The following is a 21,891-nucleotide window of genomic DNA, read 5'->3' on the forward strand; positions in this document are numbered from 1 at the left end:
AGGTGCTTGGGAAACTGAAAAGTCTGAAGGTAGATGTGTCACCTGGAACAGATGGACTACACCCCAGAGTTTTGAAAGAAGTAGCTGAAGAGATTATGGAGGCATCAGTAATGGCATTTTTCAAGAATCAATAGACTGTGGCATGGTTCCAGAGGACTGGAATATTGTAAATGTCACTCCACTCTTCAAGAAGGGAAGAAGGCAGAAAGGAAATTATAAGCCAGTTAGCCTGACCTCAGTGGTTAGAAGGATGTTGGAATTGATTGTTAAGGGATACTTGGAGGAATATGATAAAATAGACCAAAGTCAGCATGAAGTTCTTAAGGGAAAATCTTGCCTGACAAATCTGTTGGAATTCTTTAAGGAAAGAACAAGCAGGATATATGAAAGAGAGTCAGTAGATATTACGTACTTAGATTTTTACAAGGCCTTTGACAAAAGTTCAAAGTAGATTTATTATCAAAGTACAAATGTTGCCATACAACTCTGAGATTGATTTTCTTGTGGGCATACTCAATAAATGTATATTCAGTAGTTCGCTGAGCCTGGAGTTTAGGTCACAAGCATTTTGTCACCAGTTGAGGTGACACCATCAGTGCAGATTTGAGTGTTGTTTCTGCTGAGTATTCGCGTATATATTGGTCCAGCTGATTGGTCTGAGTGTTTGGAGCAGTCTCCACATTAGATTTGATATAATAAATTTGTTCTCTCCATGTGGACTGTCGGATCTTTGAATCCTGAGACAAGCATTCTGGTGGTTGTGTTGGGTTTGTGTGCTACCATTATTCCGTGTGGTTGCAGCAGTCTTGCTGTCATTTTGGAAATATTCCTGATGTATGGTAGGGTTAGCGTCTTTCTTGTCTGTTCAGTAGGAGTTAAAAGGTTGTTTCTCTGAAGTTGCATCTGAATGCTATTCAGCCAAGTGGATACATACTGCAGTTGTGCAGACCTCAAGAAGAAAGAAGAAAATCACCTTTTTTCAAGAATTGAATGCAATGGCTATCCCAAAACTCTTCATCTGAAGGTGCCTCATCCAGATTAACATCCTTTTAACTCTTAAAGAGCATTATGGTGGATGTCCCTAGGGCCTGATGGAATATACGCCAGTTTGCTGAGAGTGGCAACAGATGAGATTGCTGGGGCTTTGACCAATATCATCTTATCCTCTTACCCACAGACGAGGTTCCAGAGGTCTGGCCTGTAGCTAATGCTGTTCCATTATTCAAGTAGAGAACCAGGGATAATTCTGGAAGCTATAGACTAGTGAGTCTCATGTCAGTGGTAGGGAAGTTACTGGAGAGAATTTTTAGGGATAGGATTTATGAGCATTTGGAAGACTATGGCTTAATTATGGAGAGCCAGCATGGCTTTGTGCAGGGCAAGTTGTGTCTTACTAATTTGATGAGGTGACGAATGTGATTGATGAAGATAGATGTTGTCTACATGGACTTTATTAATGTTGACGAGATCCCTTGTGTGGTGTTCATCCAAAAGATTAAGATACATGGGATCCATGATGAATTGACCATTTGGATCTAAAACTGGCTTCCCCATTGTAGATAGAGGGTAGTGGTCAAAGGGACTTACTTCAGCTGGAGGACTGTAATTAAGGTGTTCCACAGGGATCTGTACAGGGACCTCTGCTGTTTGTGTTATATATATATATATGTGTGTGTGTATATATATAGTTCTGGTTGCCCCATTATAAGAAGGATGCTGAGGCTTTGGAGAGGGTTTTGAAGAGGTTTACCAGAATGCTACCTGGATCAGAGGGCATGTGCTGTAACAAGAGCTTGAACAAACCTGGGTTGTTGTCTCTGGAGCTGCAGAGGCTGGGGGGGGGGGGGGGGGGTGGGGAGGAGATCATATAGAGGTTTATAAGATTATGAGAGGCATAGTGTAGATAGCCAGTGTCTTTTTTCCAGGGTTCAAATGTCTAAAGCCATAGGGCATTCATTTATGATGCGAGTGTAATTTCAAAGAAGGTGCGAGGGGCAGGTTTTTTGTGTTTTTTTTCAACACAGAATGGAGGGTGGCTGGAATGTGTTGCCTGGGGTGGTTGGAGAGGCACAGATAGATATATTAAGGGCTTTTAAGAGAGTTTAGATAGCACATGAATGAGAGGGAAATGGAACGATAGGGACATTGTACAGGCAGAAGGGATTAGTTTGTTTGGCTATTTGATTACAAATTTAATTGGTTCAGCACAACATTTTGGGCCGAAGGGCCTATTCTGTGTTCTGGACTCAATACTGAAAATCCACAGTATCTTTTAGTGCATTTACCAGAATCAGTTCTGCTGTCAGATTATCCATTTGTAATATTAATTCAGTGTTACTTTTTCCACAGATGTGCCTGATTTGTTGGGCATTTCTGGCAGAGTTGTGGTATCAAGTTTCAACAACACCTCTAACTTGCACTTCACAACTTGAACATGCACTTTTTTTTTCTGTCTCACATCTGCTCACATTAATCTAGTGTTTCATAAACTAGATAGTTTCATAAATTATCTGATAGGAATATTTCCTTTGTTCACCTTGTACCCATGGTTGAGTCAGAAACAGGTTTAATATCACCAGCATACAGTGGAATGCAAAAGTTTGGGCACCCCTGGATAAAATTTCTGTTAATGTGAATAGCTAAGTGAGTAAAAGGTGACCTGATTTCCAAAAGGCATAAAGTTAAAGATGACACATTTGTTTAATATTTTAATATTTTAAGCAAGATTACTGACGAAGGGTCTTGGCCCGAAACGTCAACAGTGCTTCTCCTTATAGATGCTGCCTGCCCTGCTGCATTCCACCAGCATTTTGTGTGTGTTGTTTTACTTTTCTATATCCATCTTTTACAGTTTCAAAATAACAAAAAAGGAAAAGGGCCTGAAGCAAAAGTTTGGGCACCCTGCATGGTCAGTACTTAGTAATACCCCATTTGTCAAGTCGTCACTTTTATTGTCATTTCGACCATGACTGCTGGTACAGTACATAGTAAAAATGAGACAATGTTTTTCAGGAAGTATTTGGCAAGTATCACAGCTTGTATCACTTTCTGTAGCCAGCTAAGAGTCTTTCAATTCTTGTTTGGGGGATTTTCGCCCTTTCTTCCTTGCAAAAGGCTTCTAGTTCTGTGAGATTCTTGGGCTGTCTTGCATGCACTGCTCTTTTGAAGTCTATCCACAGATTTTTGATGATGTTTAGGTTGGGGGACTGTGAGGACCATGGCAAAACCTTCAGCTTGCGCCTTGTGAGGTAGTCCATTGTGGATTTTGAGGTGTGTTTGAGATCATTATCCTGTTGTAGAAGCCATCTTCTTTTCATCTTCAGCTTTTTTACAGATGGTTTGATGTTTGCTTCCAGAATTTGCTGGTACTTAATTGAATTAATTCTTCCCTCTACCAGTTAAATGTTCGCCATGCCACTGGCAGCAACACAAGCCCAAACCATGATCGATCCACCCCCGTTCTTAACAGCTGGAGAGGTGTTCTTTTCATGAAATTATATAACCATAACAGCACGGAAACAGGCCATCTCGGCCCTTCTAGTCCATGCCAAACACTTACTCTCACCTAGTCCCATCGACCTGCACTCAGCCCATAACCCTCCATTCCTTTCCTGTCCATATACCTATCCAATTTTACTTTAAATGACAATATCGAACCTGCCTCTATCACTTCTACTGGAAGCTCGTTCCACACAGCCAACACTCTCTGAGTAAAGAAGTTCCCCCTCGTGTTACCCCTAAACTTTTGCCCCCTAGCTCTCAACTCATGTCCGCTTGTTTGAATCTCCCCTACTCCCAATGGAAAAAGCCTATCCATGTCAACTCTATCTATCCCCCCCATAATTTTAAATACCTCTATCGAGTCCCCCTTCAACCTTCTATACTCCAAAGAATAAACACCTAACTTGTTCAGTCTTTCTCTGTAACTTAGATGCTGAAACCCAGGTAACATTCTAGTAAATATTCTCTGTACACTCTCTATTTAGTTGATATCTTTCCTATAATTTGGTGACCAGAACTGTACACAATACTCCAAATTCAGCCTTACCAATGCCTTGTACAATTTTAACATTACATCCTAACTCCTATACTCAATGCTCTGATTTATAAAGTCCAGCATACCAAAAGCTTTCTTCACCACCCTATCCACATGAGATTCCACCTTCAGGGAACTATGCACCATTATTCCTAGATCACTCTGTTCTACTGCATTCTTCAATGTCCTACCATTTACCATGTCTGTCCTATTTTGATTAGTCCTACCAAAAAGTAGCACCTCCCACTTATCAGCATTAAACTCCATCTGCCATCTTTCAGCCCACTCTTCTAACTGGCCTAAATCTCTCTGCAAGCTTTGAAAACCTACTTCATTATCCACAACGCCACCTATCTTAGTATCATCTGCATACTTACTAATCCAATTTACCACCCCATCATCCAGATCATTAATGTATTTGACAAACAAAATTGGACCCAGTACAGATCCCCGAGGCACACCACTAGTCACCGGCCTCCCATCTGACAAACAGTTATCAACCACTACTCTCTGGCATCTCCCATCCAGCCACTGTTAAATCCATTTTACTACTTTAATATTAATACCTAATGATTGAACCTTCCTAACTAACCTTCCATGTGGAACCTTGTCAAAGGCTTTACTGAAGGCCATATAGACAACATCCACTGCTTTACCCTCGTCAACTTTCCTAGTAACCTCTTCAAAAAATTCAATAAGATTTGTCAAACATGACCTTCCACACACAAATCCATGTTGACTGTTCCTAATCACACCCTGTCTAACCAGGTAATTATATATACCATCTCTAAGAATACTTTCCATTAATTTACCCACCACTGATGTCAAACTTACAGGCCTATAATTGCTAGGTTTACTCTTAGAACCATTTTTAAACAATGTAACAACATGAGCAATATGCCAATCCTCCGGCACCATCCCCATTTCTAATGACATTTGAAATATTTCTGTCAGAGCCCCTGCTATTTCTAAACTAACTTCCCTCAAGGTCCTAGGGAATATCCTGTCAGGATCCGGAGACTTATCCACTTTTATATTCTTTAAAAGCGCCAGGACTTCCTCTTCTTTAATCATCATAGTTTTTATAACTTCCCTACTTGTCTCCCTTACCTTACACAATTCAATATCCTTCTCCTTAGTGAATACCGAAGAAAAGAAATTGTTCAAAATCTCCCCCATCTCTTTCGGCTCCACACATAGCTGTCCACTCTGATTCTCTAAGGGACCAATTTTATCCCTCACTATCCTTCTGCTATTAATATAACTGTAGAAACCCTTTGGATTTATTTTCACCTTACTTGCCAAAGCAATCTCGTATCTTTTAGCTTTTCTAATTTATTTCTTAAGATTCTTTTTACATTCTTTATATTCCTCGAGCACCTCATTTACTCCATACTGCCTATATTTATTGTAGATATCTCTCTTTTTCTGAACCAAGTTTCCAATATTCCTTGAAAATCATGGCCCTCTCAAACTTTTAACCTTTCCTTTCAACCTAACAGGAACATAAAGATTCTGTACCCTCAAAATTTCACCTTTAAATGACCTCCATTTCTCTATTACATCCTTCCCATAAAACAAGTTGTCCCAATCCACTCTTTCTAAATCCTTTTGCATCTCCTCAAAGTTAGCCTTTCTCCAATCAAAAATCTCAACCCTGGGTCCAGTTCTATCCTTCTCCATAATTATATTGAAACTAATGGCATTGCGATCACTGGACACGAAGTGCTCCCCAACACATACCTCCGTCACCTGACCTGTCTCATTCCCTAACAGGAGATCCAACACTGCCCCTTCTCTAGTTGGTACCTCTATGTATTGCTGCAAAAAACTATCCTGCACACATTTTACAAACTCCAAACCATCCAGCCCTTTTACAGTATGGGCTTCCCAGTCTATGTATGAAAAATGAAAATCTCCCACAATTACAACCCTGTGCTTACTACAAATATCTGCTATCTCCTTACAAATTTGCTCCTCCAATTCTTGCTCCCCATTAGGTGGTTTATAATACACCCCTAAAAGTGTTACGACACCTTTCCCATTCCTCAATTCCATCCAAATAGCCTTCCTAGACAAGCCCTCTAATCTATCCTGCCAGAGCACCGCTGTAATATTTTCTCTAACAAGCAATGCAACACCTCCCCCTCTCACCCCTCTGATTCTATCACACCTGAAGCAACGAAATCCAGGAATATTTAGTTGCCAATCACACCCCTCCTGCAACCATGTTTCACTAATAGCTACATCATCATATTTCCAGGTATCAATCCATGCTCTAAGCTCATCCACCTTTCTTACAATGCTCCTAGCATTAAAATAAATACATTTAAGAAATTCTCCACCTCTTACTCTCTGTTTATCACTAACTGTGCAAACAACTTTACTATTTTCTCTTTCTTCCTTCTCCCACACATCTGTTCCTACACTCTGGTTCCCCTCCCCCCTTGTATCTAGTTTAAATCCATTGAAGCCTCTCTAGCAAACCTACCTGCAAGACTATTTGTCCCCCTCCAGTTCAGATGTAAACCGTTTCACTGGAACAGGTCCCACCTTCCCTGGAAAACTGCCCAATTATCTATAAATCTGAAGCCCTCCCTCCTGCACCATGTCTTCAGCCACGTGTTGATCTGCGCTATCTTACTATTTCTAAACCCGCCTGCACGTGGCACTGGTAGCAATCCTGAGATTGCTATCCTGGAGGTCCTGTCCTTTAACTTGGCACCTAACTCCCTAAACTCACCTTTCAGGACCTCCTCCCTCCTGAGAATACTGAGAACTTGATCCGAGATATCGTGGACCCTGGCACCAGGGAGGCAACAGACCATCTGGGATTCTCGATCTCTTTCACAGAACCTCTTATCTGTCCCCCTAACTATCGAGTCCCCTATCACTACTGCTCTCCTCTTTTCCCTCCTTCCCTTCTGAGCTGAGGGTCCAGTCTCGATGCCAGAGATGCAACCACTGCAACTTGTCCCTGGTAGGTTGTCCCCATCAACAGTATCCAAAATAATATACTTATTATTGGTGGGAACAGCCACAGGGGTGCTCTGTTCATGCTGTCTATTCCCCTTCCCTCTCCTGACAGTCACCCAGCTACCCATCTCCTGACTCTTAGGGGTGACTATCTCCCTGTAATTCCTGTCTATTTCTGCCTCCCGAATGATCCGAAGTTCATCCAGCTCCAGTTCTCTAACATGGTTTGTCAGGAACTGCAGCTGGATGCACCTTTTACAGGTGTAGTCATCAGGGACAATTGTGCTCGCCCTGACTTCCCACATACTGCAAGCAGAGCACTCAACTGCCCTAACTGCTGCCTCCATTATCTATTCCTAAGATAATTAGATTAATTAAAAGAGCTTACCCGGCCTTACCTCACTGGGAGCAAGCTCGTCCTCAGCCTCTGCTTGCCAAAGCCTCTCAAGCCAAAGCCTTCCTACTCTGTCTCCCTCTACTCCGTCGCCGCTCCATTAATCTGCTCGCTTTTAAAATTCTTCCACTGCCTCACAGGCCGATTTTCACATGTTTGCGCAGTCGTACCCCGTTCAAACTGCTGAAGAAATGACCACCCCTTCTCAATCTGCTCGCTTTTTAAATTCTCCCGCTGCCTCATGGGCCGACTTTCACACGCTTGCGCAGTCGTGCCCCATTCAAACTGCCGAAGAAATTCTACACCCTTTTTTCTCCAAACATACCTTTGCTCATTGCAAAGGTATTTTAACTTCATCAGTCCACAGGACTTGTTTGCAAAATGCATCAGGCTTGTTTAGATGTTTCTTTGAACTTTTTGAATAGAAGCAGCCTAAATCTTTAAACTCTACACAACAGCACTGTGGGAGCATATTCTGCAGAATAACGTCAGTAGTTCCAGAACCACAACCACTTCTCAAGATCAATTAAGTTTAAGCAGTGGGATCTTGAATGAATTGGGTATGACATTCACATTGATATAAATGTGATCAGAATATGATTTACTTAGCAGCATGATTTTCTATAATGTATCTCTTGATTATATTTGTTACTCAGCATGGTCACATAACTAAAGTGTTCATGGGTCTAAAGCTTCTACTCGCGTATGAAAAATTTGAAAAGGAGCAAAGGTGTGTTTGTGCATTTAAAGAAGCTATGCAAAAAGGGCCTGGAAAGTAGATCTGTATCTTTCCTGTGTTACTATTGGTAATCTTATCTGTAAGAATCTCTCTTTTCATTCTTTTTGTGTGGTGGAAAGGCTCAATAAAAAATATCAAGCAAAGTTGTTTGTATCAGTTAATTATTTCAGTCGATGATAACTTATCATAGGTGGTTCCTTGGGTCAAACAAGGCTACAATATTGAATAAATCCTCTATTCAACCTTCTCTGTTGTAATACTGCACCTCTGTTCCATTAAACCTCCTCCTAGAGTCGAGTTAAAATAATACTTAGTGAGGAATCTGGTTATCAATCATCAACATAAGAGTATATAGATGATAATTGGTTATGTGGACATCTGGAGGCTGAACTCTGTCATCATTGACTTCACTGAAGATATGGTTAGAAGGATTTACTCTAAATATCTATAGACAAAGGTCCTCTTCCAATTTGTTCCTATTATTCTTCCTACAATCAAGATCTTAAACAAAAGCCTGGAAAAGTGATTCACTTTCCACATTTAAGTGAAGGTAGACATTTATAAATGAAATTCACAACTGTCTTCATTATGCCAGCAATACCTGCAGCGAGCTGATTGGTGTTCAATGACAAAGGCTTCAAACTCACTGCCAAGCTATTGGTGAAATTAGTATCAGTGATGACCGCCTTTATGTTTGGATTGAAGACATGTACAATAAGACCTCAAAATCTGGAGAAAAATCATCAATACAGTCTCTGTGAAATGCTCCAAATCCACTGGTAGAATAAATAAACCAATGTCTGCCCTTCCTGGACCAACTTCCCCAGTTCAGAGGGTTGGTCATGTTCGACCAGTTCATATGGAAAACAGATACTTGACTCCAAACTGCTGTTATCTCAGGATTTTTCCAAGAGACAGAGAAAGCAGTCAAGAATGTTCTCAAAGACCCCTTGTAAAATGCAGTATTCCCACTGACAATAAAATGCATAGCCTATGAGAGCTCAAATCAAAGAGTCACTGAACACTTTGCATCTCTATCACAGACGAGTTAAGAGGTGAAGTGAAAACAGTGTAACTTTCCTAACAACTGAGTCACTGAGCCAATCAATAGACAAAGAAGCAGAATTAGGCCCTATGGCCCATCAAGTCTGCTTTGCCATTTCATCATGGCTAATCCATCATCTTCTCAGCCCCATTCACAAATTTTCTGGCACATGCCACTGATGATAAACATGATTCTGATTCTCCTGCCTTCTCCCTATAGCCTTTCACGCCCTGACCAATCAAGAACCTATCAACCTCTGCCTTAAATACACCCAAGGATCTGGCATCCACAGCCGCCTGTGACAATGAATTCCACAGGTTCACCACACTCTGGCTAAAGAAATTCATCTTCATCTCCATTCTAAATGGACATTCCTTTATTCTGAGGCTGTGCCCTCCGGTCCTAAACACCCCCACCACTGGAAGAATCCTCTCCACATCCACTCTCTCTACATCTTTCAACATTCAATAGGTTTCAATGAGATACCCCTCATTCTCATAAATTCCAGTGAATACAGGCCCAGAACCATCAAACTTTCTTCATATGGCAAGCCATTCAATCCTAGAATTATTTTTGTGAACCTTCTTTAACCCTTTTCAATACTCCAAGTGAGGTTTCACCTGTGCCTTATAGAGCCTCAGCATTACATCCTTGCTTTTATATTCTAGTCTTGAACTGAACACTAACATTGCATTTGCCTTCCTCATCACAGTCTCAATCTGCAAATTAAACTTTAGGGAATCCTGCATGAGAACTCCCAAATCCCTTTGCACCAACTGTATTACTTGTGTGGGAGAGTCTGTGGATCTCCTGTAAATATGTTCAGCCCTTCGGAGCTCACAGAAATTTCACTCTCCATTCTTGGGGTCACTGCTTGGGAGACATGAGAAAGATTTCAGGGAAAACTGGGATAGAAAATAAACAGAATGATTAAAGGAAGCTATAGGGGGTGAATTGCTGAATATACTCAAACCTACAGACAGGTTTTTACTCAACAGTGAAAGAAAGGGATATGGTAAACAAGCATTAAACTGGAAATGATGCCAAGATTAGTTCAACCTTGGTCTTGCTCAGTGGTGGAGTATACACTAAAAGCCACATAGCCTGTGGTTATACTTCTCATTTTTATTTATGTGCTATACTCAACAATAAAAGGGTAAAGGGAGGTTTGTGCAGAACAAAAGCACCGTGTTAGATTACCTGTTTCTGGAATAGAAACAGGCAATAAGAACTGCATTCCATATTTAAGGACTGTAAAACTGTTGTCACTCTCACCTGATATAAGGGCTGCTCTGCGCAGCATGCTGTGGTAAATAGCTGCTGTTACTGGCTGAACCATGAGGTGAATTCCCATTCTTTGGTCTTTCTGCTTCCATTGACACCGAAGGAAATTCAGATCCATCTCTTCTCAAAGAGTCACCACCCTGTGCGCATTCCAGAGTTACTGTAAATAATAGGAGAATTGGAAATTAATTCAAAATGAACCTAACAATCTAATATAAGGAACAAATACAAAAAAAAAATCAACACTGAAAGGACTCAGCAGGCTGGGCAGCATCTTTGGACAGAGAAACAGAAATAATAATCAAGCATAAACACAAGAGAGTCTGCAGATGCTGGAAATCCAGAGCAACACACACAAAATGCTAGAGACATTCCACAGGTCAGGTAGCATCTATGGAGAGGAATAAACAGTTGGTGTATTGGGCCAAGACACTTCATCAGCACACTCAAGCGTGAACCCTTTCACAGGGCTGCAATATTTGCAAATGTAGCAACACCTGAAACCTATACACAGGCTGAGGGAGAGGGAGAATTAAAGAACAAACAGGAGTGTCTGAATTTTGGTGGAGGTCAGGATTATTAATGAAGAAGTTGAATCATTAAGAGATCTGTAAGCCAAAGGGTAAAAATGTTGTGGTAATAATCTAAAGGTTGAACTCTATTTTCAGTTCTAAGGCTGCAATGTACCTAACTGAAAAGTGGGAGATGGTATTTATTAGACCTCTGTTGAAGACTGTAGGAAGGCAAGAAAAGATTAGGAGTAGGTTGAAATTCTGGTAGAGTCATGCATGTTAGCTGAGTGGAGGTGTTGGGCAAAGTAATTGTCCAAATGGTATTTGCTCTCTCTAACTTAGAAGAGTCCGTTCATTGAGCATTTAATGCATTAGAGTGACAGCACAACTTCAGTTGTCAAAAGTTTTTGAAGTTAAAGTATTTTGAAATACTTTGGAAGCTCAAAAATACTTCAGAATAATATTTTAATTTACTTTAATTAGTGACATAATGTCAATTTTAACTTGACTAAATTGATTTACTTCAGAATGAGTAATTCACATTTTAAGGTAAAAGTTGACTCCTTTGATAATGCATTGACTGGCCACATCAGTATATATGGGACAGTTTTAAGCAATTATAATCGTATTAAACCACATTTTTCCTTCAGTGATTATAAGAATTTTTATAAAATATTTAAAAATTATTTTTGAGGGAATTCTAATATACAGAAAAAACAGTTATTACAGATTTATATGAATACACAAGTGAAATATTCTTGATGCTAGAAATTAATGCCATATTTCATTGAACATGAATAGTATTATTTCCTTAAATAAAATATTTTAAATTGTAATTATGTAATGTACAATCATGGCAGTGGCTAAAATGCATTCATATTCTAAAGAAAAGTTATGTTTAAAATGCAAGCAAGCTATTCAACCAGAATCAGAATCAAGTTTTTATCACTGACATGTTACATCAATTGTTGTTTGTTGCAGCAGTATAGCATAAGACATTAAAATTACTATAAGTTACAAAAACTAAATAGTGCAAAAGGCAAATAGGGAATGTTCATGGGTTCGTAGACATTCAAAAATCAGATAATGGAGGGAAAGAAACTGTTCCTAAAATGTTCTGTATTCTCATTTAGACCAAAACAGGCATGACATAATACAAATTCCAGTAAGAGTTGCTTAGCCAAAATATCCACGAGAGGGTCAACTTGCTCTGCCTGAAGCAAGTGGCCACAATATAGCAGTAACAGCACCGACAAATTTGACCTCAGAGCTTGTTAATAGGGCAGGGCTTCTGCTCCTGGTTGCCCTCTGGTGACACTCTCTCCCCTTTTGATGAAAATCAAGGTACCTGGATGATGCCAGCATGTCTGAATGAGCAGTTGACACTCAATATCTACCATAATTATATGAAGAATGGTCATTCAGATCAGGACCAGGAAGCTAACTGATATCTATAAAAAGACGCTGTTGTAATTAGTAAGTGACATAAGGAAGAAAATGATAGGAAATTAGTGGTAAGGGAAAAGAATGGGGAAAAAAAAACTGAACTAGAGCCAAGACCAGCCAAAACATTATCAGGAATTTTTAGCAAATTCTAAGGATACACCAGAAATACAGTTTCATAATAGTTATCCATCAACACAAGGGTTAGGAGACATGGGTGTTTCTTACATTAGCCATGTCATTCAAAGAAGGTAGAATACTTAAGAGTTCAGAATGTATCCTATGAAAATATAACAGGACTGGGAATTATTCAAATCCCCTGCACTGATATTTTTCATCTCAGGAAGCACAATATGCCACAGAATAGAATTATAGGATCATAATAGATAGGATCATTAATTTTACAATTAGGTTTCATGCTTACCCATTTTCCTACATAAAGAAGATATACTATTGATGAAATGCAAAATACTTTGGATACTTCAATTCTAAAATTGAAGTAGAAAATACTAGATGTTTGTCATCTTTATGAACAGTTTCAGTATAAAAACACATTACAACAATGACCTCGGTATTTATTTGGTTGTAGCCTATTTTAGGGTAAATTAAGCAGATGAAAGGCTTTACAGAATAGAATTTTTAAAAATTCTCTTGAACTTTTTTTTGTATTGGTAACTCTTATGTAGTTTTCTCATGAAATTAGAATACAAATTGAAAACATAAGTTAAACATAAGAGTCAGGGTCATAGCACTGAAATTAACTCTTCAGACCAACTCATCCGTGCCTATCTACAGAACCCTTTTGCCCACATTAGACCTGTAAACCTCTATTCCATTCCAAGTACCTGTTCGAACACAATTAAAGCACTGTAATTGTATCCTTCTCTGCCACTTCATCTGGCAGCTCTTTCCATGTGACCACTGCCCTCAATGTGGAAAAACCTGGCCCTCAGATCTCATTGAAATTTCTCCCCTCTCCTGAAACCTATGACCTCTATTTTTAGACATTCCTACTCTAGGGAAAATACTTCAACTATCTTCTCTCAATTTTATAAGGCGTTCTTCATTAAGTTACCCTCCATCTCAGGGTGCTGGCGCCTTTATGTGGACCCTCTGTGTGGGTGGTAACTTGGCTGATGTCTAGCAGCCTACTGGGAATGGTGCAGACCAGGAGAATCCAACTCTTTTATTTCGAAAATGTTAATAATGATGTTTCTAAATTTACATGTAAAATACAAATAAATCTATGTAATAATGTGTACCTTTATCAATATTAATACTTCACCATATTTTGAATAGACTATACTTAAATCCAGCAGCAGCTCTCAGAAGAACACATACAAAGTGCTGCAGGAACTCAGCTGGCCAGGCAGCATCTATGGAGAGGAATAAACAGGCGACATTTCAGCTGGACTAGAATGGAAAGGGGAAGAAGCCAGAATAAGGTGGCGAGGAGAGGGGAAGAAGTACAAACTGGCAGGTAATAAGTGAAAGCAGATGGGTGAGAAGATGGGTAGGTAGGAGAGGGGGAACGAAGCTGGGGGGTAATAGGTGGAAGGGGTAAGGGGATGAAGAAGGAATCTGATAGGAGAGGACTGTGAACCATGGAATAAAGGGAAAGAGGAGGAATTCCAGAGTGAGGTGAGGTGAGGTGAAGAGAATGGTTAAGAAGAGAGCCAGAATGGGGATTGAAAAAAGAAAGAAGGATGAGGACAAGAGAAATTATCAGAAGTTAGAGAGATTGATGTTCATGCCATCAGGTTAGAGGCTACCTAGATGCGATATGAGATATTCCTCCTCCAACCTGAAGATGGCCTCTGTGGCAGTAGAGGAGACCATGGACCAACATGTGGGAATGGGAAATTAAACTGAAAGAAGTGCTTAAGGAAGTAGCCCAAGAAATAGTGGATGCATTAGTGATAATTTTTCAAAACTCCTTAGATTCTGGATTAGTTCCTGAGGATTGGAGGGTGGCTAATGTTACCCCACTTTTTAAACAAGGAGGGAGAGAGAAACCGGGGAATTATAGACCGGTTAGTCTGACATCGGTGGTGGGGAAAATGCTAGAGTCGGTTATCAAAGATGTGATAACAGTACATTTGGAAAGAAGTGAAATCATCGGACAAAGTCAGCATGGATTTGTGAAAGGAAAATCATGTCTGACGAATCTTACAGAATTTTTTGAAGATGTAACTAGTAGAGTGGATAGGGGAGAGCCAGTGGATGTGGTATATTTAGATTTTCAAAAGGCTTTTGACAAGGTCCCACACAGGAGATTAGTGTGCAAACTTAAAGCACACGGTATTGGGGGTATGGTATTGATGTGGATAGAGAATTGGTTGGCAGACAGGAAGCAAAGAGTGGGAGTAAACGGGACCTTTTCAGAATGGCAGGCAGTGACTAGTGGGGTACCGCAAGGCTCAGTGCTGGGACCCCAGTTGTTTATAATATATATTAATGATTTAGACAAGGGAATTAAATGCAGCATCTCCAAGTTTGCGGATGACACGAAGCTGGGCGGTGGTGTTAGCTGTGAGGAGGATGCTAAGAGGATGCAGTGTGACTTGGATGGGTTAGGTGAGTGCGCAAATTCATGGCAGATGCAATTTAATGTGGATAAATGTGAGGTTATCCACTTTGGTTGCAAGAACAGGAAAACAGATTATTATCTGAACGGTGGCCAATTAGGAAAAGGGGATGTGCAACGAGACCTGGGTGTCATTGTACACCAGTCATTGAAAGTGGGAATGCAGGTACAGCAGGTGGTGAAAAAGGCAAATGGTATGTTGGCATTCATAGCAAAAGGATTTGAGTACAGGAGCAGGGAGGTTCTACTGCAGTTGTACAAGGCCTTGGTGAGACCGCACTAGAATATCGTGTGCAGTTTTGGTCCCCTAATCTGAGGAAAGACATTCTTGCCATAGAGGGAGTACAGAGAAGGTTCACCAGATTGATTCCTGAGATGGCAGGACTTTCATATGAAGAAAGACTGGATCGACTAGGTTTATACTCACTGGAATTTAGAAGATTGAGGGGGAATTTTATTGAAACGTATAAAATTCTAAAGGGATTGGACAGGCTAGATGCAGGAAGATTGTTTCCGATGTTGGGGAAGTCCAGAACGAGGGGTCACAGTTTAAGGATAAAGGAGAAGCCTTTTATTTTAGGACCGAGATGAGGAAAAACTTCTTCACACAGAGAGTGGTGAATCTGTGGAATTCTCTGCCACAGGAAACAGTTGAGGCTGGTTCATCGGCTATATTTAAGAGGAAGTTAGATAGGGATCAGGGGGTATGGAGAGAAAGCAGGTACAGGGTTCTGAGTTGGATGATCAGCCATGATCATACTGAATGGTGGTGCAGGCTCAAAGGGCCGAATGGCCTACTCCTGCACCTATTTTCTATGTTTCTATGTTAAGTGGCTACTGGGACATACGGCCTTTTGTGGTGGATGAAGCAAAGATATTTGATGAAGCAGTGCCCCGAACTACATCAGGTCTCATCGAAGTAAAGGGGGGCCACACTGGGAGCACTGGATACAGTAAATGGCCCTGACAGACACAAGGATGAAGTATTCCCTCATCTGGAAGGACTATCTGGGGCCCTGAATGGTAGTGAGGGAGGAGTTAGGGATAGATGTAGCACTTGTCCCACTTGTAGGAATAGATGTAGGAGGGTGATCAGTGGGGAGGTATGAGTGGACAAGGGAATCACATACAGAGCTATCCTTGCAGAAAGCAGAGATTTAGGGGTGGGGTGGGAGGGAAAGATGTGCTTAGTGGAAGTTCAAAAAGTCAATTCAGGATACTTGCTGGAGGCATACATTTTATATAAAGCAAGTCAGAGTTTATTTCACTTTGATCTTTGTTGACTATCAACATAACTATTCAAGTACAGTTATGACAGACAGCACTGATGGTATTCTATCAGCCCCACTGCAAACAAAGAAAGCAACTTGACAAGGTAAGCTTGTTCGTCAAATTTGGAGAAAATCCAAAAAAATTCTGAAATAAGTTTCATTTTCATTTTTTAAATCAACTATTTCATTTCTAGATGTTAATTTAGGGGTAAATTATAAATGGGATGGCAGCTCTTAAAAGAGTCAATTATGCTTCAAAGAGTACAATAGGAGACAACTATGCCTAGTTTTCCGAATGATCATGTGTTCTTCATCATAAAAGCTCTGCACTCTTGAGCTTCACAAGCTCCTATCCCTTGGGAAGAGAATGAAAATTAATACTGGGAATCAATTTATCAACTGGTTGTTTGAAAGAGGTTTCTAAATTATGCCATTATTTACAATAACATTACTGCCCAATTATTTTGAAAAATGTCTCATAACAGGCATGTTTTTGAAAGAACTAGAGCAAAGCACATATTAATAAAAAAGCACAATTGACATTTAATAAGGAATGTACTTTTGTTCTATTTAAAGTATATGCAGAAAAGAGAAAACTTATTAAGCTAAAGGAACACAGGGTTTTCATTGAATAATGTAAGCTTCAATACATAAATTCTCTGGTATTGGACAATCAGGATAAATGACTAACTATTGTATATATGATTCTACACTTTCCTACAAAATTGGGAAAAATTATTAGCCTATATTTCAATGGATAAATGATGGAACTTCACACCCATAGAAAATGAGGGTCTAAGGTTTAAACCACTGTCTCTGCTGAGCTCATTTAGTTTACTATTATGTTAGAAGTGCCTCAAGTGAAAACACTGCAGATCTAATGAAAATTAATAAACCAGCCTATTTGACCATTCCTCATTCTTACTGAAAAATCCCTAAGAGCATATGACGGACTGAGAAGAAGGATGATCACTTGAATGAAAGCCCATGTGCCTAGAAATTAGACTTCAGATTGGTAGCAATAAATAAGCAATATAATTGTGACAATGCCCTGTATGATGCATTTGAAATTAGATTCATTTTAAGTGATTGGAGTGGAATTTCAGATGAGTTCAACAAGCAGATGCTACCTTATTGCAAGTTTAGTGCACTGATCAAAGATGATTTAATCTACACAGGGCTACATCCAGTTTAAAGTACTGACATAGGCTGTAAAAATAATTAAACTAAATTAAAGGCACATAAACTCAATTCTGAACCATATTATGCTATGTCCTGAATTACAAGTGATTTAATTGTTCACTAATTATTTATCAATGACTGTAATCATATTTGTAACCTTCAACTCCATTTCTATTTAAATGAGTATAGGTTGGTTTACAATGCCATTTAGCCTTATTCCTGTGGTTTAATGCTTATTACTATTTAACACATTGAACAAATGTTTGGTAAAGTGGCTATAATCCAATTTAAGATCTAGTCATAGAGAAGGAGGGAGGAAAGAAAGAGGCAAGGCCAAGAGAGTAGTCTTAAAGAAATGCAACATCCTACCAACAACTGGGAACTGCAGACTTACTACCAGTCAAAATGAAGAAAGAACATTCAGGTTGATATTGAAAAGCTTGGGGTCATGCACTGGGAGAACATGGAACCCTGCCTAGGTGCTGAAAGAAGCACACCACCATGCACACTATTCATCCACCTATCCTGGCTGCACTATCTGTAGAGTAGTAGCCACCCTGTACACATACATTCCTTTGCTTGTTGGGTGATATCCTACTTTAAACAATATATCTTTGTGTCTCACCATTTTGAAACTGGACCTGCAATTGTATAACTAAAAAATGAGTTAGCTTGCTGAGGAAACATTCTCTAATATATATCACTGAAAACCCTATGTTGGGAAAAACAAAAGACTCACAGCTCTGCTAGTTATCTCCTAAAAGGCAGAACATATCTTCTTAGCCTTATTAGTGGAGGAGATGGAAGCATATATTTCACACATAAAGCAATCCTATAGCCTTTCCCATTTGCTCTAATAAATGAAAATGTTAAATTCTATCCTTAGGATACCTGATAGATATCAAGTCAAAAATAGTTTATTGGAATATTACCATTCACCAATTAATGGCAATAATTTGCAGTGTTTCTGTGATATTAAGGATAACAGATTCAGAAATTATACCAATTAAATCTGATTTGAATAGACATTTAGGCAAATGCAGGCACTTTCTAAATAGCTCATTAGCTACAACTTTGATAGCCATGGTGTACTGACATAATTTCCATGGTTGAAGATTTCAGTTAGAAAAATTACTAACAGTGTAATTCAAATCAAACACCTGAGAAGTTACAGCCATCATTTATGTAGATGTCCACTCTTTGTCCACTTAATATCATAATGCATACATAGATTTCTATATTCTTGCATAATTTAATACACACTCATATCCATGCAAGTTGACATGCTAGCTAATTTTTCAGTGAATCACCACTGCAGTGGGCTCAGCTATATATTTTTTTAAAATGGGAGAAGGTATATCTTTCTCCAAACCAGCATTTATTGTTGCTTTTGAGAAGAAGCTGGTTATAGACAGATGCATTCTTTTTGGTGAGGGCAATCAGTGTTATTAGGAAGAGAATCACAAGATTAAAATCTCAGGACGATAAATAAACTGTGCTACAGTTTCAAGTAAGGACTCTACGTAAATCTGGAGGTATTGCTGAGGAACCTTAAGTTGTTGCAATGCAAGTTGTTGTTGGTATACCTTTAATTGCTGTGCACTAGTGAGGCGGAAGTAATATTTAGGATGAAAAATGGCGGAACCAATCAAAGAACTTTTCAAAGTACACTTATTATCAAAGCAATACACACAAAATGCTGGAGGAACTCAGAAAGCCAAGCAGCATCATTGGAAAAGAATGAACAGTCGATGTTTTGGCCTAGACCCCTCATTAAGACTTTCTCTTGTTTATTATCAAAGTATGTACACTATATACAACCTTGAGATTTGCTCCTTACAGGAGGCCACAAAACAAAGAAACCCAATAGAACCCATTAAAAAAAACCTTCAAACATCAATGAAAATGAGTCCACACACACAAAGACAGTCACAGCTGATCCAGGAGTCCGTTAGATTCAGGCCACTGCCTTAGTTCAGCACAGAAACAAGTAAACCTTACAAGCAATGAGCTAAACACTAGCCAGTACCCATCCTCTGGCACGACAACCTGACCTTTTCAATCTGGCTCGGCACTTAAATCGGCAAACAACAAGGCATTCCTCACTCTTCGAACTGGGCCTTGCTGCTTCGATACACTCTTAGGCCTGAAGCCCACTGCCTCATTTCGGCCTGTATCTGATCATTCCAATCTGGCCTAGTGCTTAAATTGGTCAAACATTGCCTTGTTCCTTGCTCTCGGGCCTAGGCCCCGATGCCTCGACCCTGCCTTGCCTCCTGGAATCCTTTCCCAAGTCCACTCCAACAATGGCTAAACATTGGCTTGTTCCCCTCTCTTGGGCCTGGTCCCTATCACCTTGATTCGCAACATACACACCAGGCCACAACTTCCTATACCCAGACATCCCACCTCTCCTGGAAGTTCCGGGAGTCTTCCACTTATTGATAGTGGCTCCCTGATGCCCACAAATTACAAACATATATACAACATCTCAGAAATCGATTTTTTTGAGAGGGGGGGAGAGAGAGAGGGGGGGGAGAGAGAGAGGGGGGGGAGAGAGAGAGGGGGGGGGAGAGGGGGGGGGGAGAGAGGGGGGGGGAGAGAGGGGGGGAGAGAGGGGGGGGAGAGAGGGGGGGAGAGAGGGGGGGAGAGAGAGAGAGAGGGGGAGAGAGAGAGAGGGGGAGAGAGAGAGGGGGAGAAGAAGAAAAACACAAAAAAACATCCTGATTGGTCTCTCCTTGGGCGAAGTAGACCTATCAGTTTTCTCTGTGGGTGGGCTTTACAGTCGACCTCTCTGTCTCTATCATTGTCCATTAGTTCAGTTTAGTGTCCTGCAGCGCCATGGCAGAGTGTTCCAAAAAAAGAAAATATAAAATGTACTTCACCCCAGAATACAGTAAAGTGTACCCCTGCCTAATAGGGGTTAGAAATAATGACAGTGTTGCTTGCTGCACTGTTTGCAACAGTGACTTATGTCTCAACTAACCTTGAAGGACTGGTACCAAACTACAAAAGTTTGCCAGTTGATGAGTTCTGGGTGAAGCTGTCCAAAATAAAATCCGTGAGCACAGGGCAGTTGAGATTCAAAGAGCTCAGCAGGTTGATGAAGCTGCTTTTGGTGCTGCCAAATTCTAATTGTGATGAAGAAAGGGCATTCAGCATAGTGCGTCACATTAAGACAGAATTCAGAAGTCAGCTGTCTCACAAAACACTTGACAATCTGATGTCTCGCAAAATAAACAAATTCATTGATACAGACTGCTATGAGGTTAAGACTTCTGGCAAAATGCTCAAGTCTGCCAAGCAAGCCACATCACAGTACAAGGGAAGTTATTTGCATTAGCATTGAGACTGCCATCAAAATATTCAACAATGTGTGTGTGTGTGTGTTTTTTAAAATAGTTTCAATATGTGATCAAATAAATTGTTGTGTTCTTTCATAATCAAATGTCCTGTATATATACCCCCTTGGAGGTTGACCGGGGGTATGAGTTTTTGCAGGGTGGGATGTCTGTATACCACAGCCTTCAGTGCACACCGCAAAAATGCCAGGTTATACTGGCAGTTCCAAAGCTTAACACTGAAAGGGAAGTTGTAGGCTATGATTGCATTGATCACGGAGGAGTAGCCGTATACACAAGAGACAACCGAAACATGAGGCTGCTTATGATAGGAGATGAATCGAGACTTAGGGAAGATATCTGAGTGAGAAATGAAAGCTATAATGATAAAGGAATAACAGTGGGTGTATGTTATGGAGCCTCCAAAGCTGCTAGTGATTTTAATAAACAACTCTATCAGAATAATAGAAAAGCAAGTTCTGAGGGTGATGTTATAGTTATATGACATTTATTTCCCAAATATTGATTGAGAGAACCCAGTGACTAATGGATTACAGTAAAGTGAATTAATTGAGTTATTAAATGATTGGCTTTTGACCCAGTACGTAAATGCACCAACAAGAGGGGAGGTTTGTCTAGATTTGATATTCTGTCACAATCAGGACAGAATTTTGATTATAGAAGTTGTTGAGCCTTTAGGAACAGGCGATCATCACATTGTTAGTCTCGAAGTTTCTTGGGACAGTATATCAGTTAAAACCAAAGCCATTAAATTGAATTTCAGAAAGGCAAAATTTGTGCAGATGTGGCAAAGACTTCAGAAGATAAAATGGAAGGAACTGCTTGACCTTGAGTCAATTGAGGAACAATGGTGTTGATTTAAAGAGGTCATACATGCAGTGCAGGAAATGTTTATACCCAAGGACAGGAGAAGCAATGAAAACAACAGATCAACTACATGGATGAATAAAAATAAATAATGCAGAAAAAAACTAGTAATTATGTTATACAAAAATGTGACAGCTACAGTCAAGAAAAAATTTGGATTGCCAAAAGGCAGGATGAGAAGGATATTGCTAAG

The 21,891-nt window shown here is 40.0% G+C and overlaps 1 protein-coding gene across 4 annotated transcripts in view; it reads right to left on the reverse strand.

The window, feature by feature from the left end:
• wdpcp (WD repeat containing planar cell polarity effector) overlaps nt 1-21,891 on the reverse strand; it is a 179,791-nt gene that overhangs the window by 14,486 nt on the left and 143,414 nt on the right. For all 4 annotated transcript variants that reach the window (XM_073051201.1, XM_073051202.1, XM_073051199.1 and 1 more), the window contains one exon: nt 10,466-10,634. In XM_073051201.1, the coding sequence (XP_072907302.1) occupies nt 10,466-10,634 (169 nt within the window). The remainder of the gene's footprint in view (nt 1-10,465; nt 10,635-21,891) is intronic.

Source organism: Hemitrygon akajei, chromosome 7, assembly GCF_048418815.1.
Source record: "Hemitrygon akajei chromosome 7, sHemAka1.3, whole genome shotgun sequence".
Lineage (NCBI taxonomy): Eukaryota > Metazoa > Chordata > Chondrichthyes > Myliobatiformes > Dasyatidae > Hemitrygon > Hemitrygon akajei.